Raw genomic sequence first — 15,788 nt, forward strand, 5'->3', positions numbered from 1 at the left:
TCTGTAATCCCATGCCATTTCCCCAGATATTTGCAGTTCACAGTTCGGATAGGCAGCCATGGATCATCATCAGGCACGTGTCCTCCAGCACTCAACGCCTCTGAATCTGTTCTCGTCATGTCGTCCTGTGATAATGGTATCCACTGGAATCTCATCAAAGTGCTAGAGTATGATGCTTACAAGACGGCTAGGTAAGAATTAGAAGGTCCCATTTAGAGCATTCTTGAAGCTTTTGACTAGTCATAAAAGAATGAAAATATAAAACAGAAAAGATGTCAAAGTTCTTTTATGCTGCAATTGATACTTCTAAAGGGAGTTATTAAACTTTTTTTAGAATGAAATTTAGAAGCTTCATAAAATGGTGTAGTATGTGAATATTTTTTGTTATTGCATTATCAAGAAATCATGTGTCTTGGCCTTCACATCACTCTGACAATATTGTTTCACCGATCTTTATGACCTTAATTTTTTATTTTTGATCTATGTCATAGAACTGTTCTTATCCATCTGAGCCCTGAGGCCCAGAATGATGCGTGTATGATAAGATGGTGGCAGCCTTCAAGTGGAGGAGAGAACCAAGCAGTTTGGGCTTTGGATGATATCTCCATGACAACAAAACTCAGGAACAACATCAATCTGGACTTCAGTGACCATAGGGAGGTGCGGAGAGCTCTCACATTCCACACTGGTCAGATTGGCGAGGCATGCAATATCAGTCCTGCACTCATGTGAGTTAGTTTCAGTTGTCTAAAGTTTTGTCAAATATTCTTAAGCAAAATGATGTTTCGTGACAAGAAGGGTGTTTTTAGAAGAAATATGATGCTTTTAATGCTCAATTCCATATCTATGGATGGAATAAATGATAGAATGACACCTCGTAACTGAATTCATGACATATGAGCTTGGGAAGATAGGTATGGGATTAATTTCTAATGTGAACTGCATTCTTAACTTCAAATCTAGACCCATCTCTTCACCTAACCATGACCCTGACACTAAGCATAAACCTACACTCAAACCCAATCACAACCAAAGCCATAATCCTGTATCTTTGAAGAGGTTTATCTGATTGGGAGTAATTCCATAAATTGAATTTCCACAGTGTTACAATCAAAAAGGTTGTTTTACCTGTGAGCCTACTCATTGCTGCATGCATCATCAGTTTCAGAGAATAGGAATGTACAGTGATGATAGGTTAAAAACATCAGTCTGATGATGCCTGCTAGCAACAAGTAGGTTGAAGTCCCACAGGTAGAACAAACTTTTTGATTGTGAAACTGTGGAAATTGACATAATCCTGTATCTTATAAATATAAGCCTGGAGCAAATAAAGTATGGTATGATAAATAATGTGTCAGGCAACTTTGTCATTGTATTTCACAGATTGCCAGGCCAGTCCCATTCCAGCGGTGCATCAATCCTAGAGACTCACTCTCTTCAGGTTGGGGCTTCCTACATGATCCAGTTCTATCTGGCTGTTGGCTGTGGACAGCAGAGGAGACTAGGTAAGTCCTTCGAGTGGACATAATACCTTTCATGATGTCTCTACTAGGATTTAAAAAATATATATTAATTTCAGACCTTCTAGTATATAAGAAAGTTGCACACTAGTTCCTTGAAAAGAATACTACTACATGTAAAAGCATTAATTGTGGAAAGAGCTGATAAATTCTGGTCCTTCTAATTGAATCATTTGTTTTCTAATACCACAGCTAGACTCTCGTTCTGAATAATCAACTTCAGACTGAATGAACAGACCAACTGGCAGATTTCTTGAAGAATAATTTGTTTTTTTCTCACAGTACAGTCACCCAGCAGCATCACTTTAACAGCAAACAAGAATGTTAAAAATTAGAATACTACAAGTTTATCATGAACTAAATCCTATTCTATCTGTGAGAAATGCTAGTTCATGTGGAATTTTATGAGAAGGTCACGTTGAAAACTGTTGAGTACAACATCTCCGGTACATAAATTTCTTTAATGAACTTTCACTATACTTGATATATCTCAGGTTGTAATAATATTGTTTTACAGTATACACCAGTTCACGGTTAGCACCTTACTGCAATGGCCCCGAATATCCACAGATCTTCAAAACATGAAGAGGTCCCACTTTGTACATTTTGAAATAATCACTCCTACATGGAGGTGCTATATAAATAGCCTTTGTTCCTTTTCGAAGAATACTTCCACCTGTGTATCATGGAGTGCACTGAATGTGCATGAATGAATAATGTTACATAACTTTCATGAGCACGTATCCAGTATTTTGTCTCCGTGTATTTCAAAATTTGTTCTGCAATGACCTTTATCTGCTCATGCTCAGACTGCAACCGTGAGCTTGCTTATACTTTAGTCTGAATCATATCTTCTCTTCTACTTGCAGGACATGATTACTCCATTAAGCTGGAGTATTCTACCGACCATGGTTTGACGTGGCATGATGTAGTACCACCCTGTATGCCTGGTGATGTAGGATGTACATCATACAGCCAAGGATCTCAGTATCACTCTACAGAATACACTGAATGGACTAGGATTAGTCTGCCTTTACCCGCAAGACTTAGGTCAGACATTTTACTAAACATTGTATTTCCTGCTTCTAACCCAGTTTTGATGATTTTTCATGTTTTGAATGAGTGGAATGATTTTGTTAGCAGGAGTTTGTTTAGATTGTATGGCTTATTATTCTATCTTCTATTAGGTAAATACGGATTTCTCTCACAAATCTTTTGGAGAATCATATGTTCATGGTAGTTAATGTAGTTTGATGTTGTGGAGAGAATCGATTCTAGTTATGGAATTGCCATTTTATGTTCGACCCAAATATGTTTCGATTGCAAGACTTCGTTTGAATAGGCTTCTGTGATATGCATATCAATAAATAAATAATGTTGTTTTATGATAGTAATTGAAGAAATGATTGGAAGATAATTTGTAAAGAATGGGAAAAGGTGATATGCTGTAATAGAAAATGTTTAGGAGCATTCAAGAAGTGAGAGGACAGAAACTAGTAAAACCACCTCTTTTTATGTGGGATATAGAGTTGCAATAGAAGAAGTTGAACAGTGCTCCTTCTTATTCCTTTAATGAACTTTCGCTATGCTTGATATATCTCAGGTTTGCAGTGACTAGGTTCAGGCTACGCCAATCCCATCATGCCGATGGAGCGACATGGGCCATTAGACATCTGTATGTAGGGGAGCAGTGTCCTGATATGTGTCGTGGGCATGGTGTTTGCCAGGAAGGACTCTGCAGGTAATGACGGTTGATACAAATAGTAATGATCATGATCTTGATGAAGATGACGATGATATTCACTATGAACATGACTGACAAAGAAAGCGGACAAAATATACAGTTCCTCAGGTAGACAAAGGAACATCCCTTTACTGCTATTATGTACAAATGTGTAGAACAGATGTCACATGCATATTCACCTTTTTACATAATAGCAGTGAAGGGATGTTCCTTTGTCTAACTGAGGAACTGTATATTTTGTCCGCTTTCTTTGTCAGTCATGTTCATAGTGATTGATGGTGATGGTGGTGATGATGATGATGATGATGATGATGGTAGTGATGATTATATTGATGATGATAAAAAAAATGATATAGTAAACATATTTCTATTTTTTGTGCATCATTATAGTTCATTTGATTATGCAATTAGTAATATATGAAACAGGAAATACTCTTGCTACAAGTCTTTTAACTATTTCATAGTATTGTAATGTCTTACGGAGAGAAAGAAACCCCAATTTTTTGATGAAGTGTCTTCATGTCTTCCACTTGAATTCATTGTAATCTGAATAAAGAAAATTGATTATCCGTGACAATTACAATTTCTTTGTATTGATTGCTTTTTCAGATGTGACAGAGGGTACAGTGGAGTGACTTGTCTGCCAGATAACCCTAGACTGAACGCTATACAATCCAACTTTGAGGAGGCAGCTACGATCAATGCTGATTGGTCCACCATTCAGGGTGCAACCATCAAGTGCACAGGACATGGATGTGGCACCATATCCTCAGGCTGTTCTCTCTACTTCCATGGTGTAAGTGTGCAGAGTAGAATGTGTTTATAACATATAATAATAATAATAATAATACTCAGTTTTTATATAGCGCTTATTAGACTCACTAAGTGCTTCCAAACTTGGAGATTATTACCCCGGCTTTAGCTGTGCTGCCATTGTTGCAAACCTTTCCATCAAAATGTCCAATCTTTGCAAGTATGGTGTAAAGGCATTAAAATGTTTTGAAAAAAAAGATTGCTGTGCTATTACCAGTGTATTCATAGTATTGCTATTTACTCTACATCTGTTTTCTCATTTTTGTTATTTCAACATGTACGTAAAAAATATGAAGTTTATTCTTTGTTTTAAGTTGTGATATTGATAAAGAACTATTAAAAAGGGGGAAAATATAATCTCAGTGCCGAGTATTTGTGCTTTATCCTTTATAAGAAGATAGAGCATTCATCACTTAGTCTTCAATCCATCTCCTTTATCATCTGTGTATTCAGTTTTAAAAACATCACATAATTAGAGACCCATGGGCTCTAGCTGTACCTATCTTACTCTGAGCTTTCATTATCCTTTGTAAATGATACTGGCATCATGTGCTAGTTTTTTAAAAAAGCATTCTGTCCCTATTAACCTTGTATTCCTCCTTCCCCTCCCCCTTCCACAGCCTGGTGTAAGACAGCTTGTCAGCCATGATATGAGTACAGTGGAACCCAGCTATATCCAGTTCTACATCCGGATCGGTAGTGATGAGGAGAGGAGTGCATGTAGCAGGGCCACAGAGAGGGCAGAGGGTGTCCTACTCCAGTACTCTATAGATGGTGGTATCTCATGGGCGCACCTGCTGGAGTTATACTACCAGGATTATACTATGCCAAGGTAAGGTCTTACGAATGAAAGAATGGAATATAATTATCATTACAAAACATCCTAAATTTAGAGCCTTTTCAATTTGTGGGTGTATCCTTGTCAACATAGTTACCACTTCAGGAACAAATGCATCAGAATTAAGATTTATTTATTTATTTATGTCAATTATAAAAAAAAGAGAACATTTTTTTCCTTCTTTATATTATGTAATCAAAGAATGTTAATGTACAAAATGTAGAATCATGTACTTGAAAAGATGATTGGAGAAAGGCGTTGAAAAGAGCCATACTTAAGCTTTTCGTCTTGCACTCATGAGTACAAGACGAAAAGCTTAAGTATGGCTCTTTTCAACGCGATTCTCCAATAATGTACTTGTTACCACATTTGAATTAAATGGCAAAATGTAGCCAAAAAAAAAAGGAATACAGCTATAAAAGACGAAGAAGTAATAGGTTCCTATGGTATGCAGTTTTAAATGGTGGGAGAAATAGCCTAACCTTTAGTTTAGAGACAGTATTATTTCTTGATCAAGAACAAATTCCTGCTTGATTCTTTTGTATCCTTAGATTTGTTCGTAAAGAGCTGCCAGCAGGAGCTCAATCTCCTGCAACCCGTTTCCGCTGGAGACAGCCTCATCATGCAGGAGCTTTCAATAGCCAATGGGCTGTAGATGATATCTTCATTGGCAATGACTTCAGACTTCAGTCATTGGAAGCCTCATTTGTGGTAATAAAGATATAAGAATTGATGTAAATGGTAATGTGACTTTGAGTGGTATCCGCTTTGTAAAATTGACTTATGCTTTTAAATTGTGTGATACCTAAAATATCTTTGTACTTTCTTAACATGTGGAACACTGAGCCTGAGATGATTTGAGGTGGAGTCTAAAGAGTTTATGAGTTTTACCAAAGCTTTGAATATAGTATCTAATGTCTTTCTATGAAAATGGAAATAAAGCAATTACTCTAATGACTGAGAAGTTTTTTGGTCTCATTTTGAACTTGATTGTTAAATAACCTTCCCGGCTCAACCTGACTTTGGGGAAAAAATGGTAGTGATATATTGCTTCGGAACATCACACCTCATAGTCGCTATGAAATAACCACACTAAGAGGAAGATGGTGTGAAACTCTTCTCTATTTAAATCAAAATCTTTAATCTTGCATTTTTCAGACTGCAGCTGTAAAGCATATACAAAGCTGATATAGGATGATTTAGGGGATCATATGAAAATCCTCTATGTAATTCATTTTGGGGGCCATCTCTTTGAAGACATATTGCTTTCCTTCATACAGAATGACAGTCCACACCCAGACATCTGGATGTCCACCAGCAGTGGTCAGATGGGTACATTCTGCGGGTCAAGGGGTCCGGCCCTCTACTTTGATGCTGTTGGTGAGGATAGATTCGCTGTCACCAGATCAATGCAGCTCACCACAAGGGATGTTGTGCAGTTCAAGGTAAATGGGAATCGCTTTTTCTTATAAGTTTTCTTTCCTCTTCTTGTTGCTAGAGTAGCATCCTGTCTGTAGGAAACATCTTGGTCCTGTTTTTATAAAAAATGTTATCAATAACAAGATACAATAATTGTTATAAGCTAATGAAATCCTGGCTGTGAGCAGATTTGTAGTACATCTGTGGCTTTTGTTATTGATAACAAGTTTTATGAAACAGGGGCCCCAGCTTTAACCGGAAAGGTGCTATTTCTATGTAAAAATTGAGTTAATGCCCTTGTGGCTGTAGGTGGACTATAGACTGTTGAGTGTGGTAATATGTGTACTAAAATGAAAAGAAATGACCATTTACACAAACCGAGAAAGAGTCTTCTGAGCACCACTTGGTAAAACATTTGCAAAAATAGATGTACACATGTTATCTCAGTATTGAATTCAAAGAAAATAATTAAGAAAATTAGGAACTCCAAAGGATCATGCAGAATAGAGCCAGTTGCATGGAGCAACACCTAGTAGTAGTACTTCTGGGGGTGTTTTACAAAGAATAAGATTGACTTTTAAGTTGGACTAAACTATGGCAGGTTTTCTCTCACCATTTACTGGCATTGGTCTCATAAGGGATGTAGAAATCATGGTCACAAATCTACAGAATTTACATTTTTTTATTGTGCATTATTGAAGGCAAAATATTATCTAAAGATCATAATGGCGAGAGCAAATAGTGGCATGAACGGCCTGCCAGATCTTAGTCTTTGTGATACACCCCCCTGTTGTGAAAGGATGATGTAGCATGTTGTCATTCAGTCTGTTCTGGTTTTAGGGAGCAAATCACTTGCTGATGAAAATTCCTTGAAAACTTGTTGTAGGTCGTGGTTGGATGCCAAGAAGAGTTCTCCCACTTTGCTCCTGTCTACCTGGAGAGATCCACCGATGGAGGGCTCCACTGGGAGCTGGTAACTACTCCTTGCTATCCCTTCTCAGAGGGAGAGGTACAGTGTGATGGACAGGGAGGAGAGCTGAGAGATGGGAGCATCTACCACTCTGGAAGGTACAATGACTGGGGATTGATAGTCATTCCTGTTCAAAGTGATATGACCCACAGGTAAATACATACATAATGATTAATTACTCTTTGATGCTAAGCACTGAATGTTATGGCTTTAACAAAAAAATCTATGTAATCTTTAAAGCAATTATCAAGTTGGGTGCTGTGCCATATGTTTGTGAATTACGTTTAACGTTTTGGTGCTCTTGATATTACTTGCAGAATATGTATCGTGTGCATTTCATTTATATCTTATATCCAAGGGGGATGATAGTTTTGCAGTGCAGGTAAGCAACTCTAATGTTTAGTTGGAACTTTAACAACAACAAAAATTGTTTTATTGCTCTTGGTCATAGATCACAAAGTTCAGTAGGTGGAGGAAAATCTGAAGCCTTAAAATCTTCATGAATAAAACAAGATACAAAACTTGATACACATATGACAGCTACCTTGAAATCCCTTTCTGCCTTCATTTCAGCAACGTCCAGTTTCGTTGGTGGCAGGCTGGTGATCCCCTTGCTCCAGCCTTTGGGTTGGATGATGTGTACATCGGTCAGTCTTGCCCTGGTCACTGCAGTGGACATGGGGTTTGTAGGAATGGAGACTGTGAATGTGACTCGGGATATCATGGTAGGTATAGATGTAGTCTAATATATTGTGATTTTAGTGATTACTTCAGATAGAAGTGAGAAAATTGATAATGTGTGGATATTATTGTGCAACAGTACAGTGTACATTTGGCATCCTATAGTAAACTTTTTGGAATAAATTGACGCCTGACCCCTTTTTTTCCCTTCCCCCCCCAAAAAAAAAGTTAAGTTTACGCAATCAGAATGTACCATAGAGCATCTTAAGTTTCAAAATTTTCCTGGGCCCTTCAGCGGGCCCTGGACACCACACCATAAGGGCTTTGTACATTTCGCACGCAATTTTGTACTCATGCCTCCTCCTTTTGGAAAATCTTGGATTTGCCCCTGTCCTATAATAAACTTTCTTGCAATCAAGATGGGTGGAAAATGGAATTAGGGACATTTTTAAGTATTAGCTCACATCGGTAGATTTATCTTTGATTGTCCACTCGACTATTGAAACAAAACTAGCTTAGATTAGTCAAAGTGTAATCAAATTAACATTTTTATGTAGGTGATTTATTAGATTTTTAAAATCAGCCGAATGTCTGCAATGATAGTCTCAACAAAATATGAATAAAAAAGTCATCCTATGGGTGCTTCATGTTCACCTGAGGGCTCCAACCCACAGAATGTTATTGATGGCTCTGACTCTATTAGTTTTATTGATGGCTTTGATACGATGAGACCCCAGATGGTCAGTCGTCTCATACCTTGGGTGCCGACGTGGGTCAAGGGTGTGGGGTCATCAAGATGGACTCAACTCATTTCATTTTCTATTATCTCTAATTATTCTGTTGTAGGTACATCCTGTACACCCAAGGGGTCCAATCCACAGAGTTTCATCGATGGCTTTGATACGATGAGACCCCAGAGTGATGGTCAGTGGTCTCATACCTTGGGTGCTGACGTGGGTCAAGGGTGTGGGGTCATCAAGATGGACAACTCTCTCTACTTCAGCTCCACAGGACCAAGAGAAGCTCAGACAGAGCCTGTCAATACTACTTCCATCAAGTGAGTTATATTGGCACTTCATGCTTAAGGATATTATTTTATAGGAACAGGCTTGGATGAACTCTGAAATAATTAATTGAGACAATATACTTATTTCATACAGAGACAATGTGCTTTCATTGTTTGAATAATACATCTTTGCTGTTCATATCAATGACATATTGTTATGATTTTACAAGTATGTAAATAGTACAGTGGCAGTTGCAATTTTTGCTCTGAATCCAAAGTACCTGTTGCAGATGTAGTCATCTGGCTTCCATGGACAATTATCTTTTCATAAATGTAATGTCAATATGTAATTTAATAATATTTATTCTGATTTTATACCATTATTTTAATTCAGAATCGTCCAGTTCTATGTCCAGATAGGCAGCATGGACCAAGGTGACCAATGCATGCCAGCCATGGATCGCAGTGAGGCCATCATTGTCCAGTATTCCAATAATTCTGGCATCACATGGCATACACTGAAGGTTCTTGACCCCACTCAACTAGGTGAAAGGTCAACGCAGGTCACCATAAGTTTGCCCTCTGGGGCTAAGACACCGGATACTGTGTTCAGATGGTGGCAGCCTTTTGTGTCTCTTGGTAAGTTAATGGCTAAGTGTAAATTTGGAAAAATATGGTTTATTAGTGATGTAAAGTCAATGGTCTGATAGCAATGATTGCAAATTAATTGTGACAAAATTAATTTAAAAAATGAGTTGATATTCATTGTTGACATACATATACCAATTTTTGATAAATAATCTTTTTGCATTAAAGGTTTTTCCCCAAAGGTTCACTTTGACATACATTATGTTCATGAACTTAATTTGTATTTTGTGTGAAATTGTTGATTTTGAAAAGTAGACATTTACAAGCATTCCATGGTGAAAAATTTACTAGAATTATCTGGATTTTCAACAAGCAAGAATATGAATATCATTAATTCACCCGTATATCCCTATTAACCCTGATCTAATTAAGTAGAATTGTCCTGTATACAAATTTTGTCATCATCCTAATAAATTTTTTATGATGCAAAATTGACTCAATAAAAACAAAGTGTAAAACATTTAAATACTATGTAATATTCTAATGATGTACATTTTCTACTTTGCACAATGAATACAGGTATACCAAGGGCACAGTGGGCATTGGATAACATAGTGATCGGTGCCAACGAGACCCGACTGTATGGCTTTGAGGATACCTTCACTGGTGGTGCTAGTGATAGCTGGTATATGACGATGGGAGGACAGGCTAAGCCATTCTGTGGGGCCCAAGATGCGCTGGTCTTTGATTCCACTATAGGTATGAATGATCTTTCATCAAGATTTGTCAACGTAGATAAAGGATAGATCTTGAATTTGACACCATGACATCACTTGAATTGTAAATCTTGTTGTTGATTGTCTCATTTGGTATTTGGACAAATGTATTGAGAAATGCATTTTGGTTGAAAACAGCGCTGAGAGTTATATTACTTTGAGTATTTTCGAAGGCATCTTCTTGATTGGTTACTTCTCTGTACTAAACCTAATTATTATGAAACTGGTTTAAAGATCAAGATCGATGCATCGATTTGCTTATCATGGTCTCAGGAGATCTTGGATCAAGATGGCATAGAAGGAGACATTCATAACAAATCTTCAGACATTTCTCAGTAAGGTCTCCATTTGGGTCTCCCTGTTGAGGAGCACACAGTTTTATATTTTACAAGTAGCTTTACTGCTTTTCTGTAGATGGGCTACTGGTACATACAATAACATACATGTACTTTCTAATCGAATGCTGTTGCTATATTACAGGGGTACCTCGCTACACTGAGACCTGGGACTTCCATGTCACCATGACTGCCTTCCTGCAGTTTGAACTGACCATGGGTTGTGCAGGGGGCACACCATCCCTCCCAGCCTATGCTGTTCTGCTAGAGTACTCCTTGGACATGGGACAGACGTGGCACCTGGTGGCGGAAGAATGCAGTCCTCCAGACATGGGGTGTGGTCGATACGGGATGAGCACGGTCTACCTGTCTCAGATGCATCAGGATTGGACAAGGGTCACGGTCTATCTGCCTGTAGCTGCTATGTGAGTGCAAGGGAGAGGAAAGAAGATGATTTAAAGCTAACAAGAGAATCAATAGAGCAGAGAATCCTGTAATGAAAGACAGACTAGACCGATTCCGTCTCCCAGGAAATACATCTTGAGCTCATTATTTCTCAGTCTGTTTTAAATTTATGCATTGAACAAGTTTTTTTTGGCACATAACAATTCCAGTGAACACTATTTATGAGAAGAAATTTAAGGAAAAAAGTACTAGAGAAGTTTGCTGGCTATTGTGTATTTTTGCTAGTAAGTAATGGGTTGTACAAAACAATGTTGGTGGTTCCAAATTTGCAAGGAGTAGGAAGGGCTCTCAACACTCTCTTTATAGAAGATAGCATATGATGATGAAATGATGATATTAGCACTTTGGAGACGACGGGCTTCTACAGAACCTGAGCGAGTTGTTAAGTCTGTGCCGACGGGCTTCTACAGAAGCCGAGATGTATCCCTAATATTTTGACAAAGTTTTCCAGCTTTTTATTAGCTATTATGTGCTAAAGTTCTTTGAAGTATTATTTCGATATATCCATCCATCTCATCTATTAAAAAAATAATGAAGTTACGTGGAAAAAAATCAAGAAAAAGAGCTATCATTTCAACTTTACCCTAAGTTAGTGTTCGGATCGAAAAAAGCCCTCGAAATACCCGTACAGCTGGAGACGGATGCTTACGTGTGCGTCCATTCTATATTCTTGCCAGGAGTCTTGCTTGACGACGTTATTGTAATTACATAACTGATTTAGATGTATAGTTAGAAAGTAGAATATGAAACACAAAAAGAGTTATTCAAACATTGGCAGGTCTATAATGCGAAGAAAAAAATGGCATCATGAGACAGCTTATACTATTGCATTTTATTATTTATGATTCAAGGCTTTGGATTATTGGTTTTGTTGATGAAGATGATTACATGGCGATTTTCCATCGGTGATTGGATGATTTTTGCTGGGCAATATGAGAGGGCGTTGTTTTCCTCACATTTCCATAGATGTATTGTAGTTATTCATATAATAATATTATTAGGCCTATAGTAGGCTTATTCATAAAGACCTAGGATTATTCCTTTCAAATAAAATTTGCAATTTGTATGCCGCGTTTCACTTGGCTACACATAACCGACCTTACTCTCAACTGTGTAAGTATAAAAGTATGCATTGATAAAAGGACTTGGTAATTCTTCTCCCCTGTAATTACCAGTGTCGGAACTCTGGCAATACGCTTTTCATGTTATCAACTTGACCAATTTAGCGAATCATTCATGTATGGACCTCCTCTTTTATGAAATGCTTATCTCAGCTGCCTGGACCGCATCCCGCAATAAGAGGAACAAACGAATGTAAAGAAGTAACTACTCTGGAAGATTACTGTTTTGAAAGAAGAGGATGGAGGCCTAAACGAAGGTCAATCTACATGACAATACAAACAACCACTCTAACTTATAAACCTTTATGAGGGCATGTAATCATTTAAGAGCAGGTTTGAGTTATATGTATAGCCACGAATATGAGATTTTTCCTGGGCAAAGATGCTACCATTGTTGAAGAAAAAAAGCAAGGCAACATAAACAAGTTTTTCTGGCAATGAAGAAAAGCGAGTGCAAGATGAAGGAAATAATTTCTATGATCATTACTATTCTATTACAATATTGTAAGCATCATCATCACCATCATCATCATCCTTATTTCATGTATACATGTACATGCCATCTACAGAACTGATCATGAAACGAGGATTAACAAAGTTTTATTGACACAATAGGTTGAACGAGAATACAGATGGAGACGAAGACAAATAAATTGAATTCTCACGAGGGATAACCAAAACCAGTCTAGCTGTTCGATGGTTATCCTGGTAAATGGGATTTGTGTGTCATTATGCCTCCGTTACGAAGTAGCCGGAGGCATTATGTTTTCGGGTTGTCCGTCCGTCCGTCCGTCTGTACGTACATACGTCTGTACGTACATACGTACGTACGTCCCGTTCTCGTGATCGCGTTATCTGAAGAACCGATTGATGGATTCCTGCCAAACTTTGGTCATGTATGTATCTTGCAAAGCCGATGAACTGATTAGATTTTGGGGTTACGAGGTCAAAGGTCAAAGGTCACAGGGCTCATTATGTATGCAAAAACAGCTTGTGATCGCGTTATCTGAAGAACCGATTGATGGATTCCTGACAAACTTTGGTCATGTATGTATCTTGCAGAGTCGAAGAACTGATTAGATTTTGGGGTCATGAGGTTAAAGGTCAAAGGTCACAGGGCTCATTATGTATGCAAAAACAGCTCGTGATCGCGTTATCTTAAGAACCGAGTGATGGATTGCTGCCAAACTTAGGTCATGTATGTTACTTGCAGAACCGATGAAGTGATTAGATTTTGGGGTCACGAGGTCAAAGGTCAAAGGCCACATCGCACATTTTGTATGCAAAAACAGCTCGTGATTGCGTTATCTCAAGAACCGATTGATCGATTGCTGCTAAACTTAGGTCATGTATGTTACTTGCAGAGCAGATGAACTGATTAGATTTTGGGGTCACGAGGTCAAAGGTCAAAGGCCACAACGCACATTATGTATGCAAAAACAGCTCGTGATCGCGTTCTCAAGAACTGATTGATAGATTCCTGCCAAAATTAGGTCATGTATGTTACTTGCAGAGCCAATGAACTGAGTAGATTCTTGGTTCATAAGGTCAAAGGTCATGGGCTCATTATGTATGCAGAAATAGCTTGTGAACACATTCTCATTAGAACTGACAGATGGATTACTATTTAACTCAGGACATCTTGCAGAGCCAATGAACTGAGTAGATTTTAGGGTCATGAGGTCAAAGATCAAAGGTTCATATATGTATATGAGAAATTGCTTGTAATCACGATATTCTGAGAACCTGTTAATGGATTACAATTGAACTTGAATTCGAAAAATGTGTTCTGTTTTGGTTTGTAATATTGCTCTATGACGGAGGCATCATTTTCGACTGCGTGCAGTCGAATTCCATCTAGTTTTATTCCATAAAATACATTTAGGCACTAGTGGTAAGATTGTAATATGATAAGGCACACAACAGCTTTTTTTAGATGGCAAAATGAATATATCAAATTATGAGAAACAAAGTCGAAAGCATTCAAAGTAAATATTATTTTTATTTTCGAGAATAAAACAATGTTCATCTCAAAATTCATTTCCCAAATAGTCCTATATTTGATTTGCATATTTAAAAGAAAGGGCATTTAGCGTAGATCATGGCATAATGTTGGTATGAATATAGTAATAAAATGTGTCGAAAACCCATGTACAACAAAGGCTTAGGCCTATTATTTATGGCTCGGTTGATAATCGGCCGAGCTTTAGCAGACGACAATCATTGACAATGGGGGAATGAATGTAGGTATCGACCGATTTGCGTGTGCAGTGGTGCTTACGCAATTTGTATTGTGAGTGTATTGAAAAGGAAAGACATGAAGCTTCAACAAAATAAGACGGCAATTTCCCTCAAAAATAACAGACCTTATTTTTCGTATTGATGAACAAAACTTATATTTTTAGAAAGAAAAAAGTCTGATCTTTCATTTTTACATTTACAAAAAATCACAAAAATGACTGAATGGGGCGCAATGAGCATTGAAAGTAGAAAGTACCACCAATTTTTCCATTACTGGCGATGTAACCGAAATCGATCCGTCACAGGGGAAACAATCGCCTTGCGCGGGCTCGCTTTCAAAGGGTTAAGTAAAATGGAAAGTTTACTGGTATGTAAAACTTATTGATGGATTAATGTAGAAGAAAAAAGAAAAAAACGGAGAGGAGATAAATATTTTAAAACAAAATCTACAGAACTGATGACATTCATACAGAACATGAGAAGTTTTCAGTTTGGCTGGTTTGAGATAGACATTTTACAGTTTAGAAAGATTTGTAACAGCTGTAGGCAAACAAATAACATAACACATTCATACTTAGTTGTGATTTTATATAGTTGTAAGATATCATAAGGTTTAATGAATCGTAAGTACATTTATCTTTTGTTACCAGTTACCAACTCTGACAATACGCTTTTCATGTTATCAACTTGACCAATTTAGTGAATCATTCATGTATGGACCTCCTCTTTTATGAAACGCTTCTCTCAGCTGCCTGGACCGGATCCCACAATAAGAGGAACAAACAAATTTTAAGAAGTAACTACTCCCGAAGATTACCGTTTTGAAAGAAGACGATGTAGGCCTAAACGTAGGTCAATCTACATGACAATACAAACAACCACTCTAACTTATAAACCTTTATGAGGGCATGTAATCATTTTAGAGCAGGTTTGAGTTATAGGTATAGCCACAAATATGAGATTTTTCCTGGGCAAAGATGCTACCATTGTTGAAAAAAAAGCAATTAAGACAACATAAATAATTTAAAACAAAATCTACAGAACTGATGACATTCATACAGGACATGAGAAGTTTTCAGTTTGACTGGTTAGAGATAGACATTTTACAGTTTAGAAAGATTTGTGACAGCTGTAGGCAAACAAATAACATAACACATTCATACTTAGTTGTGATTTTATATAGTTGCAAGATATCATAAGGTTTAATGAATCGTAAGTACATTTATCTTTTGTTTTATTACATAGCAATGTGCCATGAATTCACATGCATT

General features: G+C 37.4%; 1 protein-coding gene across 1 annotated transcript in view; it reads left to right on the forward strand.

Moving 5' to 3' along the window:
* LOC583613 (reelin) overlaps positions 1-15,788 on the forward strand; it is a 67,132-nt gene that overhangs the window by 22,857 nt on the left and 28,487 nt on the right. The window contains exons 16-30 of the mRNA XM_031000304.1: positions 27-191; positions 492-728; positions 1,384-1,505; positions 2,390-2,570; positions 3,124-3,261; positions 3,874-4,060; positions 4,698-4,909; positions 5,467-5,626; positions 6,196-6,360; positions 7,221-7,456; positions 7,878-8,029; positions 8,832-9,042; positions 9,386-9,630; positions 10,159-10,338; positions 10,836-11,115. Of these exons, the coding sequence (XP_030856164.1) occupies positions 27-191; positions 492-728; positions 1,384-1,505; positions 2,390-2,570; positions 3,124-3,261; positions 3,874-4,060; positions 4,698-4,909; positions 5,467-5,626; positions 6,196-6,360; positions 7,221-7,456; positions 7,878-8,029; positions 8,832-9,042; positions 9,386-9,630; positions 10,159-10,338; positions 10,836-11,115 (2,871 nt within the window). The remainder of the gene's footprint in view (positions 1-26; positions 192-491; positions 729-1,383; positions 1,506-2,389; positions 2,571-3,123; positions 3,262-3,873; positions 4,061-4,697; positions 4,910-5,466; positions 5,627-6,195; positions 6,361-7,220; positions 7,457-7,877; positions 8,030-8,831; positions 9,043-9,385; positions 9,631-10,158; positions 10,339-10,835; positions 11,116-15,788) is intronic.

The sequence above is a fragment of the Strongylocentrotus purpuratus genome, unplaced genomic scaffold (genome assembly GCF_000002235.5).
Source record: "Strongylocentrotus purpuratus isolate Spur 01 unplaced genomic scaffold, Spur_5.0 spur5_scaffold_6, whole genome shotgun sequence".
Lineage (NCBI taxonomy): Eukaryota > Metazoa > Echinodermata > Echinoidea > Camarodonta > Strongylocentrotidae > Strongylocentrotus > Strongylocentrotus purpuratus.